Source organism: Pelophylax lessonae, assembly GCF_965119305.1.
Source record: "Pelophylax lessonae genome assembly, chromosome: 3".
Classification (NCBI taxonomy): Eukaryota; Metazoa; Chordata; class Amphibia; order Anura; family Ranidae; genus Pelophylax; species Pelophylax lessonae.
This window is the reverse complement of record NC_138770.1, coordinates 85,117,944-85,134,509: the sequence shown is the minus strand read 5'-3', so window position 1 is coordinate 85,134,509 and position 16,566 is coordinate 85,117,944. Positions and strand designations below refer to the sequence as shown.

Below are 16,566 nucleotides of genomic sequence, written 5' to 3'. Positions count from 1 at the left end.
ATAGACACTCCTAAACCTTGCAGACAGCCTTCCCAGAAGAGTTAAAGCCGTTATAGCTGCAAAGGGTGGGCCAACTCAATATTGAACCCTACAGACCAAGATTGGGATACCATTAAAGTTCATATGCATGTAAAAGCAGGTATCCCAATACTTTTGGTAATATAGTGTATTTTTATACACACGAGTTATTGTATATGCCTCCAGGGATAACTAGAAGACCTTTATGCTTTACTACAAAGACAAAAATCAATACAAACCTCAAAAAAAAAAATAAAAAAAAAATAATAACCACCTGAAACCAATGCACACTGCGTGTGCTTATCATGACAGATTCCACACAGACTGAATAACATGAGATGTTAGAAAAAGATCCCCCACAGACTGGATTATTTAAAATCCCAGGGACAGATCCCACAGCGACTGGATTATTTCAAATCCCAGGGACAGATCCCACAAACACTGGATAACATGAGATCTCAGAGATCGATCCCACACAGAGTAGATCATTTCAAATCCCAGCGACAGATCCCACACCGACTGGATTATTCCAAATCCCAGGGACAAATCCCACAGCGACTGGATTATTCCAAATCCCAGGGACAGATCCCACAAACGCTGGATAACATGAGATCTAGATCCCACACAGAGTGGATTATTTCAAATCCCAGGGACAGATCCCACACTGACTGGATTACATAGTTACATAGTTTGTGAGGTTGAAAAAAGACATCAGTCCATCCAGTTCAACCTATGATGTGTTTGTGTGTTTGCTGTTAACCGTACATTGTATACCCCTGTATGTTGTACATTGTATACCCCTCTATGTTGTGTTCTTTAAGGTGCCCATCTAATAGTTTTTCAAACTATCAATGCTCCCTGCTGATACGACTGCTTGTGGAAGAGAATTCCACATCCTTACTGCTCTGACAGTGAAGAACCCCTTACGTATTTTAAGGTTAAACGGTTTTTCCTCTAGTTTTAGTGAGTGGCCACGCGTCTTATTGTATTCCCTTTCTCTAAAAAGTTTGTTCCTTATGCTAGGGTCACCAGTACAGTATTTGTACATTGATATCATATCCCCCCCTCAATCGTCTCTTCTCCAGACAGAATAAGTTCAGTGCTTGTAGTCTTTCCTCATAGCTGATGCCCTCCATTCCCCTAATTATTTTTGTTGCCCTTCTCTGGACTCTCTCCAGTTCCAGCACATCCTTCCTGAGGACCGGTGCCCAGAACTGGACAGCATACTCCAGATGTGGCCGGACCAGAGTCTTGTAGAGTGGGAAAATGTTCCCACTACAGACTGCTGAGGTTCAAGGGCCGCACATCATATACCAAAGGGCCGTAGCTTTGGTACCAGGAACTCTCTACATTCACTTCAGCAGGTCAGGGACTTTATTACAGAGAAATCAGTGTACAGTGTGGTTTCATCTGATGTACAATAATAATGCTATACTTTGGTGGACCCCACATTATTATTTCAAATCCCAGGGACAGATCCCACACTGACTGGATCATTCCAAATCCCAGGGACAGATCCCACACTGACTGGATTATTCCAAATCCCAGGGACAGATCCCACACTGACTGGATTATTCCAAATCCCAGGGACAGATCCCACACTGACTGGATTATTCCAAATCCCAGGGACAGATCCCACACTGACTGGATTATTCCAAATCCCAGGGACAGATCCCACACTGACTGGATTATTCCAAATCCCAGGGACAGATCCCACACTGACTGGATTATTCCAAATCCCAGGGACAGATCCCACACTGACTGGATTATTCCAAATCCCAGGGACAGATCCCACAGCGACTGGATTATTCCAAATCCCAGGGACAGATCCCACACCGACTGGATTTCAAATCCCAGGGACAGATCCCACAAACACTGGATAACATGAGATCTTAGAGATAGATCCCACACAGAGTGGATTATTTCAGATCCACACCGGCCAAATTATATCTATCAAACACTAGACATAAATCTCCCACAGGCTATTATAGGAGATCCAAAACACAGATTTCAGTGGGAAGATTATATAGTATCCCAGACACAGGTCCAGACCAGGTCATTTGAGATCCCAGAGACAGATTTCACATAGAACAGATCACAAGCAATCTAGATCTCACACAGACTGGATATAATGAGATCTCAGGGGCAGATACTACAAACAGAGTGGATTATTTGAGATCCAAAAGACAGATCCCACACATACTAGAATTTATTAAATCCCTAAACTCAATATCATACAGAATTGATTATTTGAGATCTCAATGGCAGGTCACGTGCAGACTAGATTAAATGAGATCCCAGAGACAGATCTCCAACACACACTATATATTTTATAAAGTTCTAGTAAATAGATTATATGAGAATCCAGAGACTGATCCCACAGGGTGGATTATATTGAGATGACATGGAAAGCCCCTCCCCCCCCCCAGACCAATCTATAATAAATCAGAGTTGGTTGTATGCATAGAGAGACAAAATTAAATGATAAAAACACTGTGACAGATCCCACACAGATTAAATATTAGATCACAAAGACACATCAAACCCATGGGCTGGATTAAAATAAATCACAAAGGCAGATTCCCCAATAGGTTATATCAAACACCAGAATCAGATCACAAACACTCCACACTCAGAACTGGATTACACAGATCAGAGAGATCTCTCACACACAGGCAGGAATAGGTCAGGTTACAGAGACAGATCTACCAAACAACCTGGTGAACAGATCCCAAAGACACTAGATGATCTCATTTGATCACACAGAAATAGCACACAGGTCATACACAGACTGGTCACATTAGGACCACAAAGATCTCAGTGACAGGATCACAGACTGGTTATGTCAGAATCACATTCAGATCCCACAGAGATGACAAAGTTTTAAAAGATCCCTTCATACAATGAATCCCAGCTGGACCAAATTGGAGAAGAAGACTTGCCATTTGTCAGACACACCGCACATTACACTCAATACAGTCAGATCCTGGTCTGTAACAGACCATACACATTTCATGAATACAAAAAAAGGACAAGCGGGTCCTAGAAGGAGACAGACCATTCTCTGCATTATACAGGTAAATAAGAGCACTTCACAAAGTGTAATCACTGAAAATGAAGAGGAATCCCTGGTCAAGCTGAAAATTAAAATTCGAAAAGTGAACCATTTTACATGCCCAACTATTTACAGTTCTGTGCAGCCTGTTTTATGATTCACGTACTGCTGCCCCAAACATAAAGCCAAGAAGGCGTCACCTACTGCCTCTGGACTACAACCCCAATTAAAAAAAAAAAAAAAAAGGTTTGAGCGCTGTGAAAAATCTGCAAAAAATATATCAAATGTTTAAACTGAGTAAATGTACCGTTTTAATTAATAATTTTGAAACTGATGGCAGCAACAAGCCCCACAAAAGTTGGGACAGAGCCATGTTTACCATGGTGTGGCATCCCCTCTTCTGTTAACACTGTAAATGTCTGGGAACTGAGAAGGCCAGTTGCTGGAGTTTTGGGAGAGGAATGTTGTCCCATTCTTGCCTGATATAGGGTTCTAACTGCTCAACAGTCCTGGGTTGTATTTTTCATTTCAAGATGCACCAAATATTTTATTAGTGAAAGGTCTGGACTGCAGGCAGGCCAGGTAAGCACCTGGAATACTACTATGAAGCCATGCTGTTGTCATAGATGCAGCATGTTGTTTGGCATTGTCCTGCTCAAATATGAAAGGCCTTCCCTAAAAAAAGGCCTTGTCTGAATGGGAGCGTATGCTGCTCTAAAACCTGGATATATCTTTTAGCATTGGTGTTGCCTTTTCAGATGTGCAAGCTGCCCATTCCATACACACCAATGGACCCCCATACCATCAGAGATGTAAACTTTTGAACTGACGCTGATAAGCCAGAAGGTCACTCTACTCTTTAGTCCAGAGCACATGGCACTCATGGTTGCCAAAAACTTTCAATTCGTCTGACCACAGAGTAGTTTTCCCACTTTGCAACAGACCATTTTAAATAAGCTACAGGCTGGTGCTTCATTTAAAGTCCCACCGTGCGATTTTCGTGCGTTTTTGGTGGATGCAGTCTAATTTGACCCAGTTTTTTCATATACAGGGATGGAGACCATAGCATGACATGCTTGTCTCACGTAAAGTCCCAAATATTTTATGAAATTAGGGATGGAGGCACTGAGCTATACAGGCAAATTGCCTCATATAAAGTCCCAATCTGTGTTTTATACTGCATCCGCCAAGGGATTGGAGGTGTATGCTTCTCAGCTGGTCGTTTTCAGTTTGTACCATCTTAAGAACATTGCTATTAGAGCATTGAGATACTATACCAGTCGTGGATGGAGGTGGGTTGGGGGAAGTTTGGGCTGCTCCCTCCCACCTGCCTCCTATCCACCCATTAGCAGCCATGTGCTCCCAGAGTGGATACACTCAAATTTAAAAGTGTTAGGGACTGCAGATAAAACAGGGTGCCGTGTCGTGGCTCTGAAGCTTACTCATGCGTTTGCAAATGCATGTCAATAAAACCCCTGTTCTTTATTTATATCGAGACAGGTCTACTTGGTTGGTGGCAGACTGGAGGGTGAGTACATCAGACTGGGGGCTGGCTGGCCTCCATGCACCTCTTTTAATCCTTTTCAATTAGTTTTTTCCGATATAGGGATGGAGACGCTGGGCATACCTGCTGGTGTCTTATTTAAAGTCCCACAAAGCCCACATTGTCTATGTTTTCCCACTTTGCAACAGACCATTTTAAATAAGCTTTGGCCCAGAGAAGGTGGCAGTGTTTTTGGATCATATTCAGATGTGGCTTCTTCTTTGTATGACAGAGCCATACCTTGCATTTTTTTGGATGGCACGGAAAACTGTGTTCACAGACCGTGATCTTTGGAAGTATTCCTGAGCCCATGCAGTAATGGCCATTGCAGAATCATGCCAGTTTTTAATTCAGTGCTGTTTGAGGGCCCAAAGATCACAGGCATCCAATATTGCCTTTCAGCCTTGTCCCTTGTGCACAAAAATTGCTCCAGATTTGAATCTTTGAATATTATGTTCTGTAGATGATGATATATTTAAAGTCTTTGCCATTTTATGTTGAGGAACATCATTCTAAAATTGTTCAACAATTTTTAGCTGCAGCTTTTTACAGATTGGTGAACATCTGCCCATCTTTACTTCTGAGACGGTCTGGGCATAAAAAGAGCATCTTAGAAAGTCAATCATGTTACTGACCTGAGGCCAATGAAGTTGCAAATAAACCTTCCAGCTCTTCCTTGGCACTTACTTTGCCAGCTTTTTGTTTCCCTGTTACAACTTTGAGATGTGTTGCGGCCATCAATTTCAAAATTGCCTTTTTTTTCTTAAAATGGTCCATTTTCTCAGTTTATAAATTTAATATGTTTCCAATTTTGCATAAAATAAGGGTCTATAAGATTTGCAAATCATTACATTGTTTCCATGTAGATTTTACACAGCCCGACAACTTTTTGGAATTGGGATTTTACAAATAAACATATTCTAGAAGGTGCACCCATGATGAAAGGATTCTCAGAGTGCCCAACTCCTTTTAGAAGCTCTCAGGGGAATTTAGAAAGGTTTCAAACTCCGTTGGGGAGCAGCGTGAAAGTGTTGGTAAATGCGTCTGATTTATGTACACGCCAGAAACAAGTACTTTGTCAGTGTTCCCGCTGGACACTCCCCCAGTTACTCCAACAGGCGCGTGGCCGAGAAATTTTGTACTAGAGGCGGGCCGAGCCCTATGGGGAACTGAGGCTAGATCCCCACTGAGTAACATTTTCCCCAAATATTGGTGCAAAACACCCATCTCCTGCGCTCTGAGACGTAATCTTCAAACCACATGCGGCTACCGAAGGCCTTCTACTTGGCTTTATTTGGATGCTTCAGCCTTGCAGCCCCTTTTCAAGACCATGGTAGTCTGAGACCACTAAAAATCAAAGACCAAACACAAGGGCGCACCGGCCTAGTGCATTATCCTCTATAAAGGTTTTATTGAATAAAAAGGTATAAAAATACACACAGAGTCTTGGTATAAGCATATCAAATGGATATATTGCCAGCCGCTTTAAAACCAAAGGGTATAGTGTCCTCTGAAGCTAGGCTTACACGTTTCGAGACTTCGCCTCCTTCTCAGAGCCTCGGAGAAAGGCATTGCGGAGATGCGTTAACTTTTTCTCATTCTGAGCACTGCCATATCTAAAAACTAGCATCATATTGACAGCAGTGACCAAAAAGAAATGATCTGATCCGTCCTGAAATCATTGACAGAGAAAAGGCAGAAGAGGGGGGCGGTTGTTCAAATACCTTGGACCGCTAAACTGGCTGACAGTTTGGCAACCCTGGAGGTAAGTACAGCAGGGATCGGGGGGGGGGGATTGGGGGTGTCCAGCATTAGTTCACCTTTTTATTTTTTCTGTAATGTTGAACTAACCCTTTAGCTGCCTTCACCCTTTTTAGACATCGTTCCATACCTAGCCAATCCCCAGGAAGCTGGGAATCACTGAAGTAGACACCACTACTACAGTGATCTCCACTTGCTTCCAGGTCCTGTATTAAGAAGCCCGGCACATGTACTATTCAAAGAATGCTCTGCTTTTTCTGAATGAATGCAAAGCAAAGATTGGATAAGGTAGAGCGGTCATGTCACACAGAGACCTGCATATTTTTCAGCTTTCTAAGTGCCCTTTTCACACTTGACTGCAGCCTTCAAACTCAACTCCAGCCAAAAATAACAAAATAAAATTAAATAGTCCTTTAAGAGGTAAAATAATCTCAGCTTTTGGTGTAATATTTACATTCAATCCAAAGATTCCACTCGCAGTACTTTTTTTTCTCTCACCATTTTAATGGCCAGCATCATTCAACCCACTTCCTCGGAGTCCAGGTCTCCCTGGAACTGCCCCAAGCCCATACAGTAAAAGGAGAAGCAGCAGTAATTATCTCATCAATCTATCAGTTTTCTCCTTCTATGAGCATTGTTGTCTGCACATGAACTCATTGATTCCTCGTGCTGCTTCCCCTGTCACCCTCCAGCCCTGCTGTACAGAGACTGCAAATCCAAGTACTCCTTTTATTTAAAAATAAATAAATAATAAATAAAAAAAACACAAAAAGTATTTCTGAAAAACTTAATAATATTTGATATTCTTTGTCTATGAATACCATGTTTAATAAAGATCTATTGAAAAAAAAAAATACAAAAATAAAAAAAGGAATTGCATAAAACAAATTAATAAAATTTACAGACATAATGACAATTACTGATGTGCATTGATTTGCGTCTTTTGTATCTGTCTAGAGGTTAGCTCGAAATTTCATGAAGCATTATTTTAATTCTACCCAGAAAGGTTCCTTCCTTCGCCGCCCCCCCCCCCCCCCCCCTCAACAGAGACATACAAAACACCACATTAGAACAAAAAAAGTGATATAATGAGTATGCAGTAAATTCAGTTGGTCACCGAGACAAAAACCTTAAATCGAAAAAAAAAAATATATATATTTTTTTTTTTTTCATTGTAAAAAAATGAGCAACTAAGGCAGAGTCATTAAAATACCCTTCATGTGTTATGCTTTAGTGGATAGAATAAAAAGCCAAATCCTTCTGGTGAAAATTCTTGTTGTGTCTTGTTAGGAAGGTGCAAAATGCCTGTTACCATGAAGAGAATAAACACCTCCATTGGAAATATCGAAACCCATGGATAAAAACACAGAAGGAAGCAGAATCAAAAAACTAAAGCTGCAGGAGAGCCCGTACACGCCAACATAAGAGTTATCTGCAGGTAGGAAAGCATTTCACGGAGCAATCTCCAGGCAGCACACAATAAGGCGAGGGTAAGTATACAGTCCAGACTTGTAATGACAAAGATGCTGCTAAACCCGGGTAACACCGAGGCTGCTCTTCAAATCTGCTTGGACCAAAAACGCCAGATGTATTCTAGGGGGGTGAAGACGGGAGACCAGCACTGAGCAGAGCACAGCTTACCTCTCACGGGTCCCAGGAATCGGTGGCTGCCCTTGGGTGGACTCTGGCTGCTGCTGGAACAGACGAAGGTGAAGCTGGGGCACGGTTTGGTCGGGGGAGAGTTCTGCTGACTGCTGCTGCTGGTGGTAGTGCCGTTGCTGTAACTCCGTGACCTGGTCAGACTGTTTTCCGTCAATGAAGAGGAGCTGGAAGGGAATTTGCAGAAACATGCTCAAAAATTGGCAGTTAATCGCCTACCCTTACTGCTCTAAAATGTTAGAGTTCTCCCCACACTGCGGTAGTCTTGGACAATTGATTAGGTTTAAAGATAAAATCTTTTATTCCTTCCCTGATCCAAACTGGCCGACTTATCCCTTCCCCAGAGTCATACATGCCCCCATCCATCACCCTTGGCCTTTAGAGTTTTTTTACATCCTGTAGGCTGACCATTATAGCTGTCCATAGACTTTATTTTGGACTAATGCCTCGTACACACGCAACGATTGTTGGCCGTGAATTTTCGGCCAACGTCCGATCGGCCGATTTTCGGCTTGTTAGTATGATGCTGCCGACAAACGACTCAGACTTTTCGGCCGAACAAAATCTGGTGTGCATGCTATAAAATTTTTGTTGGCCGTCAACAGAACGGCCGATTTTCCGTCAGTCAGTACAGATTTCGACAGACAAAATTCAGATGAGCAAGACTGGGCATGCTCAGAGAAGAAAAAACACACGGAAAGTTAACCAGCACATGACATGACATCACTTCTGAAGTTGGTTTTTGTTGGCCGAGAAAATTCGTGTGCAGTCTAGAGCACATTTCAACCAACACAACAACACTGGAGAAAAGACGGCCGATCGGTCGGCAGATAATTGTTGCGTGTGTACGAGGCTTAAGAATGTAAAAAAAAAAAAACACCTAGGCATTACACACCCAGGCTCAGGTTCAACCTGGAAGTTGTATTGTGCTCCAGAACACATCAGACTGTGTACAGGAAGGACCAATATGCTCAGAAACACAATGGACTGTGTATAGAAAGGAGTACTATGCTCAGAAACACAATGGACTGTGTATAGAAAGGAGTACTATGCTCAGAAACACAATGGACTGTGTATAGAAAGGAGTACTATGCTCAGAAACACAATGGACTGTGTATAGAAAGGAGTACTATGCTCAGAAACACAATGGACTGTGTATAGAAAGGAGTACTATGCTCAGAAACACAATGGACTGTGTATAGAAAGGAGTACTATGCTCAGAAACACAATGGACTGTGTATAGAAAGGAGTACTATGCTCAGAAACACAATGGGGTGTGTATAGAAAGGAGTACTATGCTCAGAAACACAATGGACTGTGTATAGAAAGGAGTACTATGCTCAGAAACACAATGGGCTGTGTATAGAAAGGAGTACTATGCTCATAAACACAATGGACTGTGTATAGAAAGGTGTACTATGCTCATTAACACAATGTACTGTGTATAGAAAGGCATACTATGCTCAGAAACACAATGGACTGTGTATAGAAAGGAGTACTATGCTCATAAACACAATGGACTGTGTATAGAAAGGCGTACTATGCTCATTAACACAATGTACTGTGTATAGAAAGGCATACTATGCTCAGAACCACAATGGACTGTGTATAGAAAGGAGTACTATGCTCATAAACACAATGGACTGTGTATAGAAAGGCGTACTATGCTCAGAAAACCAATGGACTGTGTATAGAAAGGAGTAATATGCTCATAAACACAATGGACTGTGTATAGAAAGGCGTACTATGCTCAGAAAAACAATGGACTGTGTATAGAAAGGAGTACAGTGTACTGTGTTCAGCAAGACACTATAAAAATGTCGTATCTAAAAAATGTATTACTAGATGGGTTTTGGTGGGGTCTTCGTTCCTTTCTTCTTTGACCCCCCACTGGTAGTGGTTTTGGTGTTTCTGACATGTTTCAGCATCCAGGCTCTCAGGTTAGAGAGACTGTTATACTCTGACATGATAAGACGGGGCCAGGGGTTACTTTCCTCCACATCCAATGCTGCAATGGCCACAGCTCGGCCCACCTAGGAGTCAAAAACACATAAAAAAATCGAATTAAAAAAATCATACACTTACAGTATCTCACAAAAGTGAGTACACCCATCACATTTCTGTAAATATTTTATTATATCTTTTCATGTGACAACACTGAAGAAATGACACTTTGCTACAATGTAAAGTAGTGAGTGTACAGCTTGTTTAACGGTGTAGATTTGCTGTCCCCTCAAAATAACTCAACACACAGCCAATAATGTCTAAACCGCTGGCAACAAAAGTGAGTATGCCCCTAAGTGAAAAAGGCCAAATTGGGCCCAATTAGCCATTTTCCCTCCCCAGTGTCATGTGACTCAGTGTTACAGGGTCTCAGGTGTGAAAGGGGAGCAGGTGTGTTAAATGTGGTGTTATCGCTCTCACTCTCGCATACTGGTCACTGGAAGTTCAACATAGCACCTCAAAGCAAAGAACTCTCTGAGGAGCTAAAAAAAAAATAATAATTGTTACCCTACATTAAAGATGGCCTAGGCTATAAGAAGATTGCCAAGACCCTGAAACTGAGCTGCAGCATGGTGGTCAAGACAATACAGTGGTTTACCAGGACAGGTTCCACTCAGGACAGGCCTCACTATGGTCGACCAAAGGAGTTAAGTGTACGTGCTCAGAGTCATATCTATAGGTTGTCTTTGGGAAACAGACGTATGAGTGCTGCCAGCATTACTGCAGAGGTTGAAGGAGTGGGGGGGTCAGCCTGTCAGTGCTCAGACCATACGCCGTACACTGCATCAAATTGGTCTGCATGGCTGTCGTACCAGAAGGAAACCTCTTCTAAAGATGATGCACAAGAAAGCCCACAAACAGTTTGCTGAAGACAAGCAGACTAAAGACATGAATTATTGGAACCATGTCCTGTGGACTGATGAGACCAAGATAAACTTATTTGGTTCAGATGGTGTCAAGTGAGTGTGGCAGCAACCAGGTGAGGAGTACAAAGACAAGTGTGTCTTGCCTACAGTCAAGCATGGTGGGGGGAGTGTCATGGTCTGGGGCTGCATGAGTGCTGCAGTTCATTGAGGGAACCATGAATGTCAACATGTACTGTGGCATACTGAAGCAAAGCATGATTCCCCTCCCTTCGGAGAATGGGCCACAGGGCAGTATTTCAACATGATAACAACCCCGAACACACCTCCAAGACGACCAATGTCTCGCTAAAGAAGCTGAGGGTAAAGGTGATGGACTGGCCAAGCATGTCTCCAGACCTAAACCCTATTGAGCATCTGTGGGGCATCCTCAAACGGAAGGTGGAGGAGCGTAAGGTCTTTAAACATCCACCAGCTCTGTGATGTCGTCATAGAGGAGTGGAAGAGGACTCCAGTGGCAACCTGTGAAGCTTTGGTGAACTCCATGCCCAAGAGGGTTAAGGCAGTGCTGGAAAATAATGGTTGGCACACAAAATGTTGACACTTTGGGCCCAATTTGGACATTTTCACTTAGGGGTGTACTCACTTTTGTTGCCAGCGGTTTAGACATTAATGGCTGTGTGTTGAGTTATTTTGAGGGGACAGCAAATTTACACTGTTCTGCATGCTGTACACTCACTACTTTACATTGTAGCAAAGTGTCATTTCTTTATGTATGTCACATGAAAAGATATTAAAATATTTACAAAAATGTCATGGGCGTACTCACTTTTGTGAGATACTTTATATCAAATCACAACAATACTACAAATTCCCTAAACCCCCGAAGCCTCAAGGTAATCAATAGAAATGCATGGAAGTGTATACATATGTTCTTTAAACGTTCTATATACACAGGCTCCGCTACTGTTTTGCATTGTCACCTTGTCCATGTAGAGCAAACTGACATGGTCACCGGAAAGGGCATCCCCTGATCTTACCTGCAATTTCCCACACAACTGCATGTTCCCCCTTTACAGCAGTCACTAAAATCAGAAAGGTATATACACCGCTCAGGAGAATGAGTATCAGCAATCCAGTGTGGGTGCCTTGCCCCAGCTCACAACCACACAGCGTGGTTGTTCACAAGTCTACATTTTCCTGTTTGTACCTTGAGTCTTGACGTGTCAGTAAAAAAGGATTTACTCCATCCAAGCTCTGCTGTGGTGTGTGGCCGTATTCTCTTCTTGACTGGTCACTAAAATCAGCTGTGTTGGCAATCTGGGGGAGCTGTGACATCTCTCACCTTGGTCTAGCAATTGGCTGTTACGCCCAGGCACCACAACAGAGTAGCAGGTTACATGCTCCTTCATATTCCCCAGAGGTGCTGGGCAATGTTGACAGCTGCAGAGGAGTCAGGGGGCTGTTATGAAAATGCAGGAAAGTTGTATATAAAATGGGGTTGTTGATGGCCTTTGCAGGCACACTGACTCTGACCTGGGGCAGGGTGGCACTCTCACTTTAAGCGGAGAGGCAAAAATCAAACAAATAGTGCTCCATCTTGTGGTGAATTTACAAATTTCTATCACAGTAACAAAAATATGGAAGTGAAAAACCCCACTGAAAGATAACATTACACACTAAAATAACTAAAAAACACCCTCCACTTTCCAGTGACAAGGTGTATTTACATATGAGAAACTGACAGCAAACTTTTCTTTTGGGGACACGGATGGTTTAGCTCTTGTGACCGGAGATTGACTTTTATTACAATACTCGGTCATGTCAAAACTCGTTGGCCAATGCTTCATAATAGGGCAAGCTGTGACATGTCCTCTTCGCAGTATTAACATTATGTCATTATGTCCCTGGCACTAGAGATGGAGAGAGAGGACACACAGAGACTACAAGTCTGTTTCACAGTGTGAGATTTATACGCATGATGTGCCACAATATGAACTTTGAGATTCAGGTACAACCTAAAGCATCATATATTTATTTGCGTTAAAAAAAATGAAGGCGATAATAAAGCAGATCTGTAATTTCCAAGTGTAGTTTTAAAGCAATAAAAGTGGTCCTTGTCAAGCAGCCTGCAATCATCTTTACAGATGATCAGGAAGCAATTTTAAAGCAAAACTTTGTGAAAATGTGTTAACAGGTTTTTTCACAAGTTCTACAAGGGGTACAGCAGATCACATCAAGCAACAATTTAGTAAGATAAATGAGTAATACACACTTTTTAAGATCCTGTATCTAGAGGGGCATGGGTAAGTAGGCTAGAGACCCACTGGTCCCCAATTTTATCAAACATTTGGGGTTTCTTCCCAAGTTCAAAAGGAAACTTTTATAATGGAACACTAGCATTAAACAATTTCAACCAGGTGTTGGTTGCCAGAGGAGAAGGCCCTTTTTAAGTTAGAAGGTTTTTTCTTGTGTAGAAGTAACCGATACGCAGTAGGGTTGAGGTAAGCATATTTGGAGCCAAGTAAGTTGCCGGGCAGGCTTTTTATTGCTGAAGAAGCACACTAAAACTGGAGAGTGCAAACTCTGGCACAGCTGTGCATGGGAGCCAATCAGCTTCTAACTTCAGCTTGTTCAATTAAGGCCCCTTTCACACAGGCGGACCGTTCAGATCCACCTGTCCGTTTTTTTTTGGCGGATCTGAATGGTCCCCCCATGCATCCCTATGGGGCATCGGATGGCAGCGGAGACATGTCCGCTGACACCCGACCCGATCAGTCAAATCTGGATGGATGGAAACCCTATTTTCCATCCGTCCAGCGGATCGGATGAGAACGGACCGACGGTCAGTTCCCATCCGATTTCCCCCATAGAGATGCATGGGGAACTGACAGTTGTATCTCCGCACACAGAGCGGAGACACAGCTGTCCTCCTGCTGCTCAGCGGGGGATCGGCGGCTCGATCCCCCGCTGAGAAAAACGGAATCCGTCCGACGGACGGATAGTGTGAAAGGGGCCAACAAGGTTACTAAACCCACAACGGCAAAATCAGTCTGTATATGCAAGCAATGCATGCTGGTTATACTCACTGTGAAAGCGAAGGGGTTAATTTTCTGCATTGTGTAAAAAGGCCATTTGATCCTGTCTCCTCTGAGCCTCACCTTATTCCAGTGTCCCCAATTAATCTCCGGATAGTAAAGAGGGTAGGGGGCAAGCTGCAGTGTGTATTGCTAGAGAGTTTTTTTTTTTTTTTCTTCTTGGGAGAGTGCATGTGATCAGCACAGGGCCAATCAGCACTGTCCAGACAGAGCGTCGGGGGTCCTGCATCCTCATAGGATAGCTAAAGCAGTATGAAAACTCCTCCTACAAGCTTTACCGGACACTGATAGAAGTCACAAGACTGCAACAATTGTGCTCATAAGTTTACATACCCTGGCAGAATTTAGGATTTCTTGGCCATTTTTCCGAGAATATGAATGATAACACAAAACTTTTATTTTTCACTCGTGGTTAGTGTTTGGCTGAAGCCATTTATTATCAATCAACTGTGTTTACTCTTTTTAAATCATAATGACAACAGAAACTACCCAAATGACCCTGATCAAAGGTTTACACACCCTGGTGATTTTGGCCTGATAACATGCGCACACAAAGGTGTTTGAATGGCTTTTAAAAGGTAACCATCCTCACCTGTGATGTGTTTGCTTGTAATTAATGCGTGTGTATAAAAGGTCAATGAGTTTCTGGACTCCTGACAGACCCTTGCATCCTTCATCCAGTGCTGCACTGACGTTTCTGGATTCCGAGTCATGGGGAAAGCAAGAGAATTGTCAAAGGATCTGCGGGAAAAGGCAGTTGAACTGTATAAAACAAAAAAGGGATATAAAAAGATATCCAAGTAATTGAGAAAGCCAATCAGCAGTGTTCAAACTCTGGGGTTCTGTTGAAACCAAACCACGGTCAGGTAGACCAACTAAAATTTCAGCCACGACTGCCAGGAAAATTGTTCGGGATGCAAAGAAAAACCCACAAATAACTTCAGGTGAAATACAGGACCCCCTGAAAACATGGTGTGTGGCTGTTTCAAGATGCACAATAAGGAGGCACTTAAAGAAAAATGGGCTGCATGGTCGAGTCGCCAGAAGAAAGCCATTACTATGCAAATGCCACAAAGTATCCCGCTTACAATACACCAAACAGCACAGAGACAAGCCTCAAACCTTCTGCCACAAAGTCATTTGGAGTGATGAGACCAAAATTGAACTTTTTGCCCACAACCATAAATGCTACATTTGGAGAGGAGTCAACAAGGCCTATGATGAAAGTTACACCATTCCTACTGTGAAACACGGAGGTGGATCACTGGTGTTTTGGTGATGTATGAGCTACAAAAAGGCACAGGAAATTTGGTCAGAATTGATGGCAAGATGAATGCAATGTGTTCTCAAAAATACTGGAGGAAAATTGACATTCATCAGCCTGAAAAACTGCGCATGGGACGTACTTGGACATTCCAGCATGACAATGATCCTAAACACAAGGCCAAGTCGACCGGTCATTGGCTACAGCCGAATAAAGTGAAGGTTCTGGAGTGGCCATCTCAGTCTCCTGACCTCAATATCATTGAGCCACTCAGGGGAGATCTCAAACGTTCAGTTTGATAGGGTAATTGGCGCTGCCAGTAATTGTAAAAAAATATATATATATACAGGGGAGTAATATATCTTACAAATAGAAGGACGATGTAGGTGATAAAAATGTGATAACAATGGTATAAGTAATGGTCCTTATATATACCCAATGATTCCAATGTAATGCCACAGTGTGTATTCTAACCAACACTTGATAAACTTATAGCATTAATAAATAATTAATAATTAATCATAAACCAATAAAAATAAAGTGAAATGACATAAATAAATAAAATGTGTGCAGTGCCTACAGGCAATAAATATGTCCCAACTGGTAGAAAATATGTGAGTCTAAAAATAAATAATTAAGGTGACTCGTGTAATAAATAATGTAGACACTAGGTGGCAGTGCTATTAAAAGATGATAAGTGTGGATATCCAAGTAAAACAATTGTAAAGTGATGAAACGTGCCAAGTGGTGTATTAATATCAGGAGTAAAATGTCAATACCAAAAAAGTGAAATAATGGATATCCAGGTGAGAATCAATATATAAAAATGGTACTAAAAAATTAAATATTGTGCCAAGTGAAAATAGAATAGTTTGGGATCTCTAAAACACTTATAGGGATTCCAGGAATAAATATACACAAAGAATTAAATAGTCCGTAATAAAAGTGAAGAAAGTCCACAGATTTAATCAATATAATGATCTTCCAAAATAGTGCAGCAATATTGTGCTATAAGGTGCCAGAAGAAATTTTCATGGATGGAGGGGGTGCTTCCCAGTGATGGATCAGGATGTGGGTGCCGGGTGAGGGAATTTCAGTGCTCCCCTTCCTATATAGCCCGCACTCACCAGAGAGCGGCACCCCTACAGGGGTAACCAGCGTTGGATTAGTGGGGTGTTCCCCGGAAAACTGCGGTGAGCCTCTCCACTTCTTCTGGGATCAAATGCACTTCCAGTAATCAGGTATTTAGGCAAGCGATGTGTAGTGTGGGATCATAGGCAGCGCTCCAGAGTATTAGGAAT

The 16,566-nt window shown here is 42.3% G+C and overlaps 1 protein-coding gene across 1 annotated transcript in view; it reads right to left on the bottom strand.

Moving 5' to 3' along the window:
- AGBL5 (AGBL carboxypeptidase 5) overlaps nt 1-16,566 on the bottom strand; it is a 165,109-nt gene that overhangs the window by 57,586 nt on the left and 90,957 nt on the right. The window contains exons 10-11 of the mRNA XM_082249750.1: nt 9,879-10,069; nt 8,019-8,203 (exon numbers count right to left, since the gene is read on the bottom strand). Coding sequence (XP_082105876.1) covers nt 8,019-8,203; nt 9,879-10,069 — 376 coding nt within the window. The remainder of the gene's footprint in view (nt 1-8,018; nt 8,204-9,878; nt 10,070-16,566) is intronic.